Raw genomic sequence first — 17,148 nt, 5'->3', positions numbered from 1 at the left:
GTGGTATCAATGAGAAAAACTAAACTATGTTGTTTTTCCTAGTTCTGAGTGGTGGTTAAATGACTAAGAACCAGGGAAAGGAGCTGGAAACGAAGGAGAAATTAAGAAAAGGGAGCCTTCGGTAAGAGCCATGAAAATCTATGAATGGTGATACTGCTGAAACAAAAACACTCAAAGGTCTACAGAGTCCCTGAAATCATTTAAATGTATTAATATGTAATGGTGGGTCCCAGACTTCTTATTAGTGTTGGAAATAAACCCAAGGAGCACAACTTTCTTTGCAGGAGCACCTGGGTGCAAGGTTACCTTCTATGTTTCTTACGTACAGTATCTTCTAAGAGCAGAGAACCTCCAAAGAAGGGCAGTGGTGGGGAGAAGGCAAAATTCTGTGCTCCTCTCCTAACTTTCTGCTTGAAATAACTGTGGTGCATAGTGAATGCTAAAGAATGACAACTCTAAGTATTTCTGTGACCTGTTGACCTTTTTTCCTAATTAAAATGACTTATCCTTCAGTGCTTTTAGAGATGTCACATTTTTATCTCAGTAGAAGTCAAATCGATTCTTCTTTCAAAACATGTAGAGCTGAAGAGGCAGAGGGAACATAATTTGAGCCTGCATTTCAGAGGCCTGCCTATTCTGTAGACATTGTGGGGACCACATTTTAATAAAAACCAAACCCCAGCATAATAATTCCATCCTGCTGTCCTGCTGAGGACTGCAATGTTTCTGGAGCTTTAGAGAACCCCTTAACCAGGATCACAATTCCGAACCAGCTTTTCCTAATGAAGGGTTAATAAAAGGATGCATGATTGGCAGGTATGAAACTAATCAATGTGTAAGAATTCTTCCTGCTTCACAGAAGAGGCCACTTTTCCAGGGTGGTCTGCTATATGCATACAAACCATTTTCCCCACTCATAATTGCTTAGAGATGTGAACTTGTATAGGGAATCATAAACCAGGCCGAATATGAAATTAGTCCTCAATATTGCATTTGTCAAAAAAGGAAGACCTAAAAGATATACTCTAACAGCCTGGGGCCTTTTTTCCAAGTCACAACATCCTATTAGTTATGTAGCTTTTAATGACATTCTAGTAACTTGTACAAAATTTATGCCTGTTCTGAGTCACTTAAAAAAAACTGGACTTCAGTCCACTTGATGACAAGCCTGATAAATGAACACTTAGACATTTAAAAAAAGACAGCAGCAAAATCAACCTTTATGTTAGTAGAAAAATTAATATTGGTTAAAACCATGCACAAAAAAAGCAACAGAGCCACAGTAAGAGGATTTTTTAAAAGCAGACTCGCGGGACTTATTTTATGAACACCTGCAAAAATGAAAAGGGTAAAAGTACTTCATTTTTGTCATTATCTTCAAAACAAAGCAAGTCTATCTCAAGCGGAAAGAATGTAATCCAATTGCACAATGCATTCTGATTAAAGAACATGGGCAAGGTGAGACAAAAGAACTTTAATATGCACATTACCATCTTTTCGTTGGTCAGAACGGAAGACTTGCCCGGCTGATATTCGTAAATGCTTTTGGGCTCTGCACGATATTTTCTTGTATCTACTTTCTTATCTGGGGGTTCCCAGTCATTTCTGCAGAAAGAAAATTCTATTAGAGCTATTTTCATGACAACTGGCATTAGCTTCCGACACGGTCTGACTTTGGATGGCTATAGTGTAATCAAAGAACTGTTATATCCAAAGCATAAAATCGGAGTCAGGGTGAACAATTTAGTTGTATTGCTTTGCTTCTCAAAACAACCAGTTAAAGTTTGGTGTTCACTTCACAAAAGGCTTGAGACGTCCTGTGCTCAAAACCAGGCACCAGGAAGGGGAGAGGAGAAAGCAACAGGAAAACAGGCAGCAGCAGCAAAGCTGGCTCTGGAAAAATCTTTCACCTTGCTTCGCTCTATGGGCTTTTCATTCCACAGACATGCCTGTACTTCCCACTCACACTAGTGCAGTGAGAGAGAACACAGGTCCTGGAGCCAGTTGACTGTGGTTCAAATCCTGCCACACCCCTTGCTAACTAGGTGATCTTAGACAAGTATTTCACCTCTTGGTATCTCAGTTTCCTCATCTGAAAAATGGGGTTGTTGTAAGGACTAAACAATTTACATGAGACAGCACATGTAATCACTGAGCAGAGTGCCAGGCCCATAGTAACCACACAATAAATGTTAGCTGCTACCATAATTGCATTCTTCCCTGTTCCACACTGGAATAGGGAAGAGATAACTGTGGGTTGAAACCTTAGATTCGAGTCAGTAATAGATTTTGGTTTGATTTTTGCATATGGTGAGAGATGGGGCTCTAGCTTCATCCTTCTGCATAACCAGTTTTCCCAGCACCATTTATTGAAGGGTCTGTCTTTCTCCCAATGTATGTTCTTGGCACCTTTGTGGAAAATGAGTTCACAACAGGTATGTGGATTTGTTTCTGGGTTCTCTATTCTGTTCCATTGGTCTATAGGTCTGTTTTCATGCTAGTACCAAGCTGTTTTGGTTACTATAAGCTCTAGTTTGCAAATTTTTAATTTGTACATTACTGTACTTTGCACTGTGATTATATTAAGTTTTTCATGCTAGGCTGTAAACTTCTTGAAGGCAGAGACAATGATTTATATATACCCATATCCTTCCATGATATATGGTTCAATCTGCAGAGAATACACCCAGTGGGTTCTGGATGAAGGCAACTATAAGGGATTTGTGGGTATACCCAGCTTTCTTTTCAAATTAATTATCAAACTCCTCAGGTAGAGGCCACTTAAGTTTGTGTGGTGCTTTTAAAACAGCCATTAATTTGTCTATGAGGTTGGAAAAGGTACAGAGGTGTGAAATTGGATGTGTATTTAAGGAAGAAGTAAATAATTTTGTTTGGCCAGAGCCTTTTGTGTGTTGAGAAGTGCTGTAAGTTGGGGCTGGAAGATGCATGGAACTCCTGTCCAAATAGCATGAGAAGATTGCTTCAGAGGGCATTTTTAGAGATAAGAACTCAAGTCAGGTATTTGGGACCAGCCTAGCCAACATGGTGAAACCCTGTCTCTACTAAAAAAATACAAAAATTAACTGTGAGTGGTGGTGTGCACCTGTAGTCCTAGCTACTCGGGAGCCTGAGGCATGAGAACTGCTTGAACCTGGGAGGCGGAAGTTGCAGTGAGCTGAGATCGCACCACTGTACTCCAGCCTGGATGACAGAGCAAAACTCCGTCTCAAAAAAAAAAAAACCTCAAGAAAAAGAAAACTGTGTTGTTTGCTGCAGGCATTTTAAGAGATTTATTAATGCTGTCACTAGAACAAGTCCAAGGCTTATGTCTCAATAATACATGTCGCATGAGTAAATGGACATTAAAAAGTGTGGCTTCTTTTTATAGTCATTGCTATGAATATGTGAACACAGCATGCACAAAGAATATGACAATATGTGACAAATCTTGCAGTTCAGATTTCTCTTGTGAAAATGTAAAAAGTGATGATAATGATAGTCAATATTAATAAAGCCCATACTATGAGCCAAGTGCTACCAGGAATGCTTACGTATATTACCTCATTTTATCCTTGCACTATCCTTACTAGGTAATCATGCTATTTTTATCCCCATTTTACAGAGGAGGACATTGAGGCTAAGAAATAAGAAGTCACTGCTAATAGATGACAGGGGACAGACTCAAATTCCACATTCCTAAGAATGGAGGCTCAATGAACACCGACAAGGCCCAGGCTGAATGAATGAGAGACAAGCAGGCACTTACCTTTCTGGACTTGACTTCAGTGAGGAAGAGCGGGCTGGGAGGGGTAGTGTGGCCGACCTCTTGACTACCTTCTCACCATCAATGTAGCTCATCTCACTTTTTGAGCGAGGCACAGAAAGGGGAGATTTTGCTGGAGAAAGACAGTGCAGACAAAAGACTTAAAACTCACGAAAACTGAAAAGAGGGCGATTATCTTCCCTCATCCACCACTTTCCCTTCCTCCCCCACAACCAGGTTATTTGAAGTCACTTACTGTCTTCAGAAAACGAGTATCTGGGAGAGTACAGATCTGAATCATCATCTATTGAACAAAACAAAATGCAGTCAGGAGAAGTCTGGCTAAGGTAAGAGAACCAAGTTGTATGTTCCCCATTTCCACAGTCCAGTCCAAGCATCCAGCCCCACTAGGGATCCCAGTGGAGAGAAGAGTGAAGCGCCAGAAGCTACACCACGGCAGAGCACGTTTGAGAGGAGCAAGGTTTGTAGAGCACACCCAACCAAACCTGTAGTCCAGGCAGGACAGTCATAACTGGTGGATGCTGCTGCCTGACATCAAGAAATGCATGGGGACAAACAGCCAAGGGTCCTCCTCCAGAGAATCCACACAATCAAAGCTGGAATGCAGGGTCTGGGTCTGGCTGAGTGGGAAGCAGGGGCTGAGATGGATCCCCGGCTGCATCGGCTCAGTGTATGGTTAAGCTCACCGAGTTGAACAGTGTCTTGAAAGGCCTCTTACAGGGGCCTCAGGCTGCTACTGGATGGGAAGGAGAGGCCCAGAGGGTGGGTTTTCTAGCTCCTTGCCTCAACTTTGACCTGTTTTATATGGTAAGCTTTCATACACATCATTAACAAAGAAGTTCTGCAGCTAAGAGAAGAATTTGAGAAAACCCTCACCAAAATTTGTTTTGATTCCACCTCAATCTGGTTCCCTGAGTAGATTTGTTTCTTTGGAACACAATAGACCCATGGTCAAATGGCTTCCTCTGCAAAGGTACTACTCGGAGTGAGTATCTAAACTGCATCTCTGGAGCAAATCAAACCCACACGTGTCTCTATGGTGGGAGGTGGCTCTCCAAAGGCATGACACTCATCCCTACGTAGGCTTGACACTGGGTTCTAAAACTTGCAGAACCTATACAAGATCTGAACCCCCTGTGGAAGTGGCTGTATCTTCTGAACTAAAAATCAGACCACAGGCACATTGATGGGAACAGGTTTTTAAAGTGGGACTGTCCCGAAAATGCACTCTATCTAGTCACTACATCCATGATGGTCCCTCCAAAGCACTACTCCAAAAAGAGTTAGTTAGCCTTTCCCATTTCTAACATCTTGCTAATCTGGATTCAAAATTCACATACATGGAATGAAGACCCAATTCCTTCCCTAAAGTTCATGACAACTAGGAAAGCACATGAACTAACCTGCAAAGACAAGTCAAAGAATCCACTGTATGGTGGTGACTTCGTGTTAATCAAGTCCTTGTTTCTATGCAAATCATTTTAAGTTTCAGAAGAGACAAGGCTAGAATATTTTATGCAATATAAATAAGCTAACATTGCTATTATTTTGAATAAAGTACTATTCAGACAGCCTCTCTAACAATCACTCCTTCTTGTCCCCTCTTTTCCCCATTTTTATTTGTCTCAGGTCTCCCTTGGCCCACATAAGGGACAGGCATCAGGTACCAAGGTGCCTTTTCCCCTACTTCCTTCCCTCACTTTTAAGAATTTATCAATATCAAGGTTGAACAGGGCTTAAGGTTTTTTTCTACCAACATAGCCAAGCCTTTCACTATTTTAAATTGAGTGTGTAAGCTTATTTATGTTATCTTCTGAAAATAGAACAGGGGAAAGAGATAAAGTGGGATCCAAAAAAAGATTTTTTGAAAGATTATTCTGAAAAATTGCGTGTTGACAGTTTTTTGTTTTTTTAAACAGAACGTCTGATTATACTGACAAAATGCCACGATGTCAAAGAAAACTAAAAATGAGCTTTGATTACAGGGACTTGATTAGAAAAAAATGCTGCAATGAAAATGCCCAAATGAAAAGTTAGCTTAGTTAGAAGCTGATGTATGCACTGCTTAAAATGTAGCCTAGCATTTTAGCTCAAAACCCTGTACATCTCTGAATCACGGAGAAATTATAGCTTATCAGTAGATGATGAGATGAAGGTTAATTTATAACTATTACCTGGTTCATGAAGTAAGAAGCAAAGTTTTCACTGGGTGGAGAGGAGTGGCATTTAAATATTCAGTTTTTGTTTTTTGTTTTTTTTTTTTTTTTAAGCCTGAGCTCTTTAAAAAATGTTTCTCTCTAGAGCTTTCTAATGTGGAACTCTAGAAGGTTTATTAGAAGAAAATGAGAAATACTGGTTGAGCATGGTGGCTCACGCCTGTAACCTCAGCACTTTGGGAGGCTGAGGTGGGTGTATGGCTTGAGGTCAGGAGTTCAAGACCAGCCTGACCAACATGGTGAAACCCCGTCTCTATTAAAAATACAAAAATTAGCCAGGCGTGATGGCATGCGCCTGTAGTCCCAGCTACTTGGGAGGCTGAGGCAGAAGAACTGCTTGAACCCCAGAGGCAGAGGTTGGGGTGAGCCAAGATCGTGCCCCTGCACTCCAGCCTGGGTGATGGAGTGAGACTGTCTCAAAAAGAAAAAAAAAAAAAAGGAAGAAGAAGAAAATGAGAACTGGTTCTAAGATAGGGAAAAAAACAGTACTACTTGGGAAGTTTAACAATGTATGTACTTTGAAAAGGAGAGGGAGAACCAGGAAAGTTGGAGTTGGGGGATGCTGGTAACAGAGGCGTCTGAAGAACTGAATGTGCTTAAAGCTCCTTTCTTGGACGGGTCTGGTGGCTCACACCTGTAACCCCAGTGCTTTGGGAGGCTGGGGTGGGAGGATTGCTCGAGGCCAGAAATCCAAGACCAGCCTGGGCAACATAGTGAGATCCCATCTGTACAAAATATTTTTAAAAATTAGCCATGCATGGCGGCACACACCTGCAGTCCTAGCTACTTGGGAGGCTGAGGTGGGAGGATCGCTTGAGTCTAGGAGTTTGAGGCTGCAGTGAGCTATGACTGTACCACTGCACTCCAGCCTGGGTGACATGACAGAGCAAGGCTTTGTCTCTAAAAAAAAAAAAAAACACTTGTTTCTTATTCAGCATTGGTAGAGAAATCTCACCCACGCCAGGCTAACACAGGGCAGGGGAGTCTCTGTGAACAAGTTTTCATTTCTCTATTTCTCTCAAAGGGTCCACAGGTTCTGATACGTGGATTTCAGCTCATGAACTTTCAACAAGACAAACAAGTCATACAGATTCATCTGAACAACTATAACACAGGACAAGTTCTAGGGCTTGTGAAATCCATTATTTTAATTTTTGATGTTTGTCTTGTAAATCTAATGGAAGAATATTTTACCTCAGCTTATGAATAAAAATAATAATTGTAGCTCCCATTATTAAGTGGCTAACAATGGCTGGTAATTTACTAATGTCACCTCACTTCGATCTTGCAAAAAACTCCAAGAGGAACTTAATACCTCATTTTATAGACAAGGAAACGAAAGCCCAAGTAGGTTGAGATTTGCCCTTAGCTGCAGAGTGAGACAGACAAAGCAGAAATGGATTTAAGGTCTTTCAGATTCCACTTCCCTATGTCATCTAGTAGCCCTGTGACAGAGATGCCTACTATGTTCTTTCACCCCAGTTTCATCTGCCCAATCCTGGGAAAGCTGAAAGACTGGCTATTCTATTACCACGTTATTATGGAAGAGGCAGAGAAAGATGTTGTCTTGAAACTCAAGGCATGCACTGCACTGTTGGCCAGGCCAATTTCCAGCCCCTGAAGCCTTTGCCCGATTTTTGCATCCCCTTGCCCTCAGTGACGTTTAAGCAAGTTTTCTGAGTTGCCTCACATTTCTAGTTTTCCTCTTGCTGGTCTCCAGGGACAATGGATAACACTGAGTCACTCTTGCTACATCTTTTCTTTTCTTTTTTTTTTTTTTTTTTGAGACAGAGTCTCACTCTGTTGCCCAGGCTGGAGTGCAGTGGTGTGATCTTGGCTCACTGCAACCTTTGCCTCCCGGGTTCAAGCAGTTCTGTCGCAGCCTCCTGAGTAGCTGGGACTACAAGTGCCCGCCACTACGCCCAGCTAATTTTTGTATTTTTAGTAGAGACAGGGTTTCACCATATTTGTCAAGCTGGTCTCGAACTCCTGACCGCAGGTGATCCACCCGCATCAGCCTCCCAAAGAGCTGAGATTACAGGCGTGAGCCACCGCCCAGCCTCTACACCTTCTATTAATAGTTGCTGCTCCTTGCTGCCTTCTCCTGGGAGACTAAGTCAACACTGGGGAAGATGGATATGCAGTTAGAAATACCAAGGAATGGGAAAACAGTGTAAGGAGCATGTCTGCATTTCTCCACACTAGAGCCAGCCAAATGGGACAAGTGTGCTCAACATAGTTAAGATATGTTAAATGAAATGTTTCTCAAATTGTCTATTACCTAGCACCTGAAGCTCTGCCTTCACTATTTCTCCAAAGGCCGTTTAAAACAATGCTAGAGTGGGCTCAGCTGTGCAGAAATCTTGTGGTTTCTGCTCATGGTGGAACCACATGCTAATTGTGCTCCCCAGAGCTCCAAGCAGCAGACATCAAACCTTGGCAGCAACACTCAGACCTTCCTATGCCAGTGATTTGCAGGAAGCTGTAACACTGCATGGGATTTACACAGGGTAAACAACTCACTTAGGCCTCTGAAGGTCCTACTGGGCTCTAATATTTACACAATGAGTCTTCTCTGGGCTTTGGAAATCTGTCTTTGGTAGCTCAATTTGGGGACAGCCACTCTCCTACAACTGCCAGGAGCCACATAATTGCCTTTTCAACCACAGTGACTTTAAATGAGCTTCCAAATCACTTTTTTTTCCTGTTTTTCTTTAATTTATAAAAATCTCAAAGACAACTGAACAAAGTACTGGTTGAAAGTTGTTCTAAAAAACTGCCTGACTAAAATGGGAGGATGGGCAAAAATCATTTGCATAACCACTTGCCTATATCAATTAAATTTCAATTTTATGCATTTCTCAGGCCTTTAAACTTGAAACAATTTTCCAAATATTAATGGCTCATTTTTGACACAATCTTTCTTCCATTGCTCAACCTAAATCCTCCTCTGGCTTTACCCCTCACACTTAGGAAGAGAAAGGATAAAAGGGTAAAGATAGTCATACACGACCCCCGTGAACAAAAATAGTAGGGGAAAAGACACAGATGTAGAGTTGGGTACTGAGTCTGGGTGGGGTGGGAAAGGAAGAACAAACAAAAGGGTAAGGACGTCAGGAAGCCCTGAGAGCTTGGGGGAAAGCATTACAAAGCTGTCTACGTTTTAGTTACAGGCCATCAAGTTCTTTTTTTTTTTTTTTTTTTAAGAGACAGGGTTTCACTTTGTTGCCCAGACTGGAGGGAGTACAGTGGTGTGATCGTAGCTCACTGCAGCCTCAAAATCCTGGGCTCAAGTGATCCCCCTGCCCTGACCTCCTGAGTAGCTGGGATTACAGATGTGGCAATCAAGTTCTAAAGAATGCAAAAAAAAGACCAGGATAGGGTGTACAGTAGTTATAGAAGACATAGAGAAAAAATAGAACTCTAAAGAAGAGAATGAGGTGGAGCAAAAAATAAGTTAAAGGAGAAAGTTTGGGAGAATCATAGGGTTAGAAGAAGACTCACCGTCTTCATCTGCTATCGAACTCCTAGGCCGTGAAGGTGGAAAGGGAGTAACTGCTACCGTTTCTTAACTATCCCACAGGCCAGTCAATGGCTTTTGCACTTGCTAGGCGGAGATCTCCTGGGAAGCTCTCGTTAGGAGAGCGACTCAGCCCCTCCCCTGGGCAGTACTGGCTGGAGTCTGGGGCAGGAGGCACAGATCCTGGCCAAGCATCTTCACAATAGAATTATTTGCTTGAACTCAAGCAAAACAAAGCTATTCTTACAATCCTGTAAGGCCAGTAGAGAATTATTTTAACTCAACTACAGCTGTGCCTGAGAAGATGCGCCTCTTTAAATCCTCGCCTTAGTGCAATCTCTTCTAGGAATGAGGAAGAAGCACTAAGACAGACCATTTTGACACCACAACCTGGGGATGCCTAGAGGTGGTGTCTTGAGTGACATCACCAAGAGGTGGCAGTGGCCACCACCAGCCTGAAGTGGTAGAAGAGGCATCGGAAAGCATGGGAAAAAAAGCTGGTCTCTGGGACTTCACCTGGACTCACCTTCTCACTGACATGGTCCAGGAGGTCCTCACAGGCCACGGAAAGTCAGGAGAGGCCATGGACCATGAAGTAACATACCAGTTATCTGGTTTTGCTGCAAATTCTGAGCCATTATTTGAAAATATTTTCCCTCTTCTTGACATCAAATGTGCCAAGTGAGCCAACATCATTTGGGCATGTTCAGAGTAGGGGGCACTAATTCTGTAAAATCCGCATTCTCCATTCTCATCCTATATCCATATTCCCAAAATTGCATCTGGCCAATTTTCTTCATCTCTTTTTGGGGGCTGGGAAAGAGTGGTATTTCCCCACCCCAGTGGTTCTCAATCCTGTCTGTCAATCACCTGAGGAGTTTTTCTAACTATATCTTCTTTTTTTTTTTTTTTTGAGACAGAGACTCACTCTGTCGCCCATAGTGGAGTGCAGTGGTGTGGTCTCGGCTCATTGCAACCTTTGCATCCCAGATTCAAGTGATTCTCTTGCCTCAGCCTCCCAAGTAGCAGGCGCCTGCCACCATGCCCGCTGGCTAATTTTTTTTGTATTTTTAGTAAAGACAGGGTTTCACTATGTTGGCCAGGTTGGTCTCGAACTCCTGACCTCAGGTGATCCACCCACCTCGACCTCCCAAAGTGCTGAAATTACAGGCATGAGCCACTGTGCTGGGTCCCTAACTACGTATTTCCAGGCACCATCTGGGAGGTACTGGCTTAGCAGACTGAGGCAGGACTGACTCAGGGGAAGCTGAATGCCTGGAGTCGGGTACCAGAGAGCCTCTGGACAAGAAGGGGACAACCAAGAACACAGAGTCAGGAAGGGGAAAGGAATCTGCAGGGCAGTATAGCAGCGTGAGTAAAAGCCTATGTTTACGGAGCCCCAAACACCTAGGTTTGAATCCTGGTTCTGCTACTTACTGTATAATCTCGCATCTATTACTTAATCTCTCTGAACCTCATACTCCTCATTGATAAAATGAAGAGTTACTTCATGGGGCTGCTGGGAGAATGAAAATGAGATAACAATAGTGATATATTCAGCACAGAACCTTGTATGTGGCGAGGGCTCAATTAATGACAGCCACATAGTCACTGAGGTGGTGATTATGTCATTATAAAACTATTATTATTAATAGGATTACCACTCTGGGCTGCTGAGATGTTGGCCACCACACTGCTGTTCCTTAAAGCAGCAGGGGAGAAGGTGGGGGACGGTATTTCTGAAGCTGTTTCTGCACAGTTTGCCCCTCTCCCTTCTGCTAACATCTCTTCCGTCCCATAGACAGCAGTCTCCAAGATTACAAAATGATTAAAAGTGACTGCCCCTTCTTGGAATTTCCAAAGTTTTCTTTTTTAAAAAAGAACATTTTAACCCTCATTGACTGAGACATGATAACTCTATTTATAGTCTAAAAGTCTGGCCAGAAGTTTGCTTTTTCACTGTAGCTGGGGGAAAAAAGAAGGTTGCTAAGCCAGCATAAACAAACTTTCACACAGTCCCTTACTATTGTGGAGGATCAGCTTTGAGATCTTTAGAAATGTCTTTTTTATACTGTATAAACAACTAGAATTTAGACAGAGATGGCAGCCCTTAGGCTAGGCTTTGATAGGTTTATTACAAATAAGTCTAGTTCCAAATTCTGAATTAAAACCAAACAAAAAAACCCCAGCAGTAAAAACAAACTTCTCCCCAGGAAAGAGGCTCTGGAATGATGGCTCAGATTTCTCAGTAACGCTGTTTCTTAATGCACATTAATATCTGTGGGTAGAGCCTCCACTTGGTGCTGATCTGTCTTGCATGCCTTTCTTTGAAAGGCATACATCTTTCCTATGTTAAGAAGGATGTGCATAGCGCATCGGGGAGCACAGGGCTGGAGCAGCACCACGGACAGGGCTGATGAGGCCCTGCTGGAGCTCACAGACAACATGAAAACCACAAATCAAGGATCAAGAAATCCAGAGACTCCCTTGAAATGGTTTAAAAAAAAAAAAAAAAAACCTCAAAACCAAAAACCCTGTGATTATTTAAAATGATCTAGCTCAAATGTTTCCTTCACTTGTAAGAAGCCCTGATCTAATTGAATACATCAGTGATCTATGCCTGGATATGTCATCTAGGCAAGAGTGGGGGCGTGAGATGGAATTTACCCTATTTTTAAAAGATCTCTAGGGAGGATGTCTTTTTAGAAACTTGTGTTAAAGTCTAATCATCTTTGCTATTAATAATTTTTTTATGTCCAACCTAATTTTTTCCTTTTTATTCTTTAAGACTATTTCTTCCTTTCGGTCTCTGAAAATAAAAAAATAGTTAAGGTTTGCTTCTAAATTATATGTGATAAGTTATCATGACATCCCTTACTGTTTATGCCTCTATGCAAAATAAATCCAGTTCTCTCATATGCTGGACTTGATGCATGCCAAAAATCAGACGTGATCGTCAGCAGGGGTTGCTAGGCGTGGTGGCTGATGACACGGGAGCTCTGGCTGTGTGGCCATGAAACCCTGTCTTTGGACCAACAGCCAAGCTGACTGTGGAAGCTGTGGGTGCTGCCTGTGGCAGGCCTAAGGCAGTCTTCCAGTCTGATGGGAGCCACTGTTCCTCTCCACAGGATTTCTTCAAGTGGGCCTTCCTTTGCCTGTGTCCGTGGGATACTGTGCCTTCTGCACGCTCTGTGCTTGTTGCCTTGAAGGAAACTCTTATCTTACGAGTTTGGCTGGGTTCGCAAGTCCAAATAAAGCACAAATCGAAAATTGCAACTAGTCAAAATTACTCTGAAAAAACTTCCTAACTCAACTCAGTGAGTTGTTTCTTCACCAATACTTTTGTGTGGTAATCAGTACCATGAGACAGAAAGACTGCGCTCTCTACACCAAATAGACTCTTCTTGGCCTTGAGGAAGTCACTGATCAGAATTAAATTATCAGCTTTTAGTTCTGTAAGTCTGGGTTTGTTTGGTAGACCTTTCTTTTCATTCAAAATAGGCCCCAGGCACGAAATGGTTGGAAACCAATTACTGGGGCATATGAGAGACCAAAAATGGCCTATGGTATTTTAACTGTATCCAACACATCCCAGGGTGTCATCTCATATATGACTGATGAATGAGAGTTTGGTCAATGATTGAATGAATAACTTTACCAATGATGAGAAGGGCTGAGAGGGATGGTCTGCTGAGCTGATTAGAGCAGAGAAGCATCAAGATTGTGGCATTGGCATTCATCCCTAAGAAAGAACTCTGGCTCCACAGTCCAAAGCCTTCTCATCAGTGTTTTCCAGGTATTACTGAGGGCCCGCTGTGTGCCGGCAAGGTTTTCTGTGGCATTCTGGACACAAGCTCTCACAACTGCCCCCACACTGGACAGAGTAAGCTGAAGTGACCTTGCTGAACTCTCTGCCAGATGGGAACTTCTGAGGACGGGGTACATGTCCTATTCATGGCATTACTTTCAACGACAGTGCCTGGCACACAGCAACTGTTCAATACTACTTGAATGAAGTTCAGAGCACTCAACATCTCATCCTAGAACAGTATTTAACAAAACTTCCTCCTCCATACTGTATCTATTCACCCTCTTCTGGATTACTCATCCAAAGATCAGATAATCCGTGCTATTAGGATAATTCTCAAGATGTTGCCCCTAACTCACATTTTAGAAACTTCCTTGACACTTAGACTTTTTCCCCAGAAATAATATTTCTTAGACACAAATGTGGCTGTCTTCCCCAGCAGGTACAAATTCCTATCCAGCTCTTTCATTAAATGTTTTCCAGCTTAGCTAAAACTCTTATTTTCAAGAAATGTCATCTCCCACTATGACTGAATCTTATACCTGGATACCTCTTCAGGAATTCCCTACCAAAGAGAGATACCCTGAGGGCCCAGGAAAAGAGTTAGTTGCAGGCATGAGAACCGGGTAATTTTCCTGTTGACGGTTGCAGATCCACCTCCTGCCCACCCACTATAATGACTCAGCTTCCCTGAGTCACTGCTCAACCACCAGCATCAGGTGACCACCTCAGGTACAAAGCCTTGGGTAGCTGGGTAAAAGAGCCCCATATGTTCAAAGCATTATAACTAAGCTAACACTGGCTACTCTGTTAATCATGTAAACCCTAGGGGAATAGGACTAAAATACCATCTGGATAGACTCCCGTGATACAGTCAGCAAGGAGTGAGACACCACCACAAAACACAAGGTTAGAGGGAAGCAAATGACGGAAACAGCCCTTAGCCACCAGGAAAAACCCCAAGGTAAAAAAGAAAGTAGCAGCACCAGTACAAAGAGAGGCACACAATTTTCCTTTAATTACCTTCAGATTTAGGACTAGGAGTAGATGCAGGAAACTGGTAGGTGGGAGTGTAAGGATTGTCCTCTGTAGCAGAGAAAAGCAGTGGATTTTGAAACTATCCACCAGGAAGTAGAGGAAGTGACAAATCCCAATTGACTCTTTCGAATGACTGATTACCTATTTTAGTGTTATTAAAGCACACGGGCATCACACTTAAAAACAGATTAATGAATTAGAAAGGATTTAGTTATTTTAACATAGCACATCATGCAAATGAGTGAAATAAAATTTTCACCAGCCAAAAACGACTATGAAAATAAAATCTAAAAGCCCAAATCTTATGCCTACAATGGAACTATAAGAATTAATTTAAAGCTCGGACAACAGATATGCTGTCTAAGATTATGGTACCTTCAGAAGTTTGCTGGATTTCAGGAAGTTCAGGGAATTTGTACGTAGGGAAATAAGGGTTTTCTTCAGGAGTGTCTAGACAGAGGAGCAGGTTTGGGAGAGAGAATAGAGGAAGACACAAATGGAGAGAATAAACGAGTAGGAATCCACATACAATTTAGGCTCCTTGAATTCTGGAACATACTAAGCTTCACTAGTGATACGAAAGAAATTCAAACTGCTTTTAAAAATCCAGTCCTTTTGCCTGAATTACCGAGACACATCGAAAGAGACAATACCATTACTCTTCTTGGACAAAGAATTGCCATGAACAGGCTCCAATGGGCAAGAAACATTTAACATAAAGCATCAGGTTTTTACTTTTGATAGGCAAGAAATATTAAGTATGGTAATAAATAGTATGTAATAAACATGCGATCCTAACATGATTTCTTTAAATCAAAGCTTGTGTTGTGGACATTCAGCAAACAAGTAGATCATTAATTTTTCAAATACCTCTGCCTACCATTAAGGCAGGTAGTTTTGTTTAGCACCTACAATTTAGATTAAGAACTATAACATGAGAAGACCAAAGCTGCCTGTGGGGCAAAATTACATATTTTGCACATTTACATGCATTAATGTCTCTGCAATTGGGCTTCCAAAGCTGGGTCTAAAGGTGAGAGAGTCACAGATTGCAAGACGAAATGGGCAATGACTTCAGGAAGTGATGAGTGGAGCTGACCCCATCTGATCACAGAAATCCAAGCATTTAGTTTCACCACTGTGACCACACTCATCCACCCAACCACAGTGGATTTACTCTTCATTGGAAATGCTAAACGCCTCAATATTTACAGCACTTCGATATTTAGAAACAGTTTGAACAGGGGCACACCAGGTTCACTTTGAACCCAGCAGGAGTTAATTAACAGTGATGTTAGCTGGCATCCGCAGCTCATCAGAGAGATTGGGCTTAGGTGGGAACACTGACCAGAACACTCTCTCTTTGCCTTCGTGTGTCATCCACGCCAGGCAGCCAGACTGGATTTGGGTAAGGGGAAGGGCAGGATGCTCTGCCTGGGGGAGAAGTGGTACCCTGCCCACAGTGCAGCTACATCCCGCCTATCAGCTGACTGGCAGCACAGGCAGCGATGGGAGCCGGTGGGGTCATGTCCTGCCCAAGCACTGGCCTGCGGTTCTCCATGCTGGGTCACCTGCTGATAGCCCAGCTGGCATCTGATTTGCAAGCACTGCTCTTTCAGCTTGAGCGGGCTCTGGTGTGTCAGCTCCTGACTGACTCTCAGGGCTACCTGCCAAGGGCTGGCTCTCAGCTGGGGAAGATTATTTTTCATATTACACAGCCTGAGAGGCGTACTATGCATTCTACTTCACAAGGCCAAATGTGTTCTCCGTTAGACCCTGTGACATTCTCCAGAGGAAAGGAAGCAGAACAAACACAGAAAGGTACATGATTGGTCCAAGGTTACCCGAGTGCTTGGGGGACTCAATCCAGGTGAGAACCTTTTTTTTTTTTTTTTTTTTGAGACAGAGTTTCACTCTTGTCGCCCCAGCTGGAGTGCAATGGCGCGATCCTGGCTCACCGCAACCTCCGCCTCCCGAGTTCAAGTGATTCTCCTGCCTCAGCCTCCAAGTAGCTGGGATTACAGGCATGTGCCACCACGCCCGGCTAATTTTGTATTTTTAGTAGAGATGGGGTTTCTCCACGTTGGTCAGGCTGGTCTCAAACTCCTAACCTCAGGTGATCCACCCGCCTCAGCCTCCCAAAGTGCTGGGATTACAGGCTTGAGCAACCACGCCCGGCCAGAGAACAGTGTTCTTACTTCCCAGTTCAGTGCATTCTCAACTCACTCTGCCCACAAGGCAGTCATGGGCTGACACAGGGAGATGTACCTAAAGCTGGAAGCAGGTGGGTGACGGAGCTGCTCCCATTCCAGGCAGACAGATGCTGGAGCACAGGCAGAGTGCTGGGCTCAGCCTGCTGCATTCCACATCTGTGAGGAAGGATTTGAGAGCAGATCTCAAATTCCACCTCTGAGGCAGGCACACAAGTGCTTCCTCCCTCCTATGCTCTGAAGGTGCATGGCTGGGCTCAGGCAGACCAGTACCTAATGAGGTCCAACTGCAGGACCCAGTCTTCTGGCATCCTAGCAAAGTGAGTTCAGGCCCACAAAACGTGTATTGGCACACAGCACAGCATAGCTTCTACAAATGAAAATCAGTACCTCTGTTTAGTTTGTGGATCTGTTTAAACATAGTCTTGTACCAGTCTTTTGATCTCTCAGTGTTCTGTAGAAAAACAAAGGCAAAGAGCAAAATTAAATGAATATCTTGACACATTTCAGACCTCCTATGATTTCAAAATCAAAATGGAAAGTAACAATATCTGAATTCAAAACTCAGCCAC

The 17,148-nt window shown here is 43.0% G+C and overlaps 1 protein-coding gene across 50 annotated transcripts in view; it reads right to left on the bottom strand.

The window, feature by feature from the left end:
* The window catches only part of SORBS1 (sorbin and SH3 domain containing 1), a 251,023-nt gene that overhangs the window by 66,755 nt on the left and 167,120 nt on the right, over positions 1-17,148 (bottom strand). For 25 of the 50 annotated variants that reach the window (XM_032136009.2, XM_058436189.1, XM_058436190.1 and 22 more), the window contains 6 exons: positions 16,967-17,030; positions 14,742-14,816; positions 14,352-14,414; positions 4,020-4,067; positions 3,767-3,896; positions 1,491-1,605 (listed from right to left, as the gene is read on the bottom strand). In XM_032136009.2, coding sequence (XP_031991900.1) covers positions 1,491-1,605; positions 3,767-3,896; positions 4,020-4,067; positions 14,352-14,414; positions 14,742-14,816; positions 16,967-17,030 — 495 coding nt within the window. The remainder of the gene's footprint in view (positions 1-1,490; positions 1,606-3,766; positions 3,897-4,019; positions 4,068-14,351; positions 14,415-14,741; positions 14,817-16,966; positions 17,031-17,148) is intronic. The other 25 variants (XM_032136028.2, XM_058436182.1, XM_058436192.1 and 22 more) reach the window with 2 other exon arrangements.

This window comes from Hylobates moloch, unplaced genomic scaffold, assembly GCF_009828535.3.
Source record: "Hylobates moloch isolate HMO894 unplaced genomic scaffold, HMol_V3 SCAFFOLD_3, whole genome shotgun sequence".
Lineage (NCBI taxonomy): Eukaryota > Metazoa > Chordata > Mammalia > Primates > Hylobatidae > Hylobates > Hylobates moloch.
The sequence above is the reverse complement of the archived record's forward strand: the minus strand, read 5'-3'. Positions and strand labels throughout refer to the sequence as shown.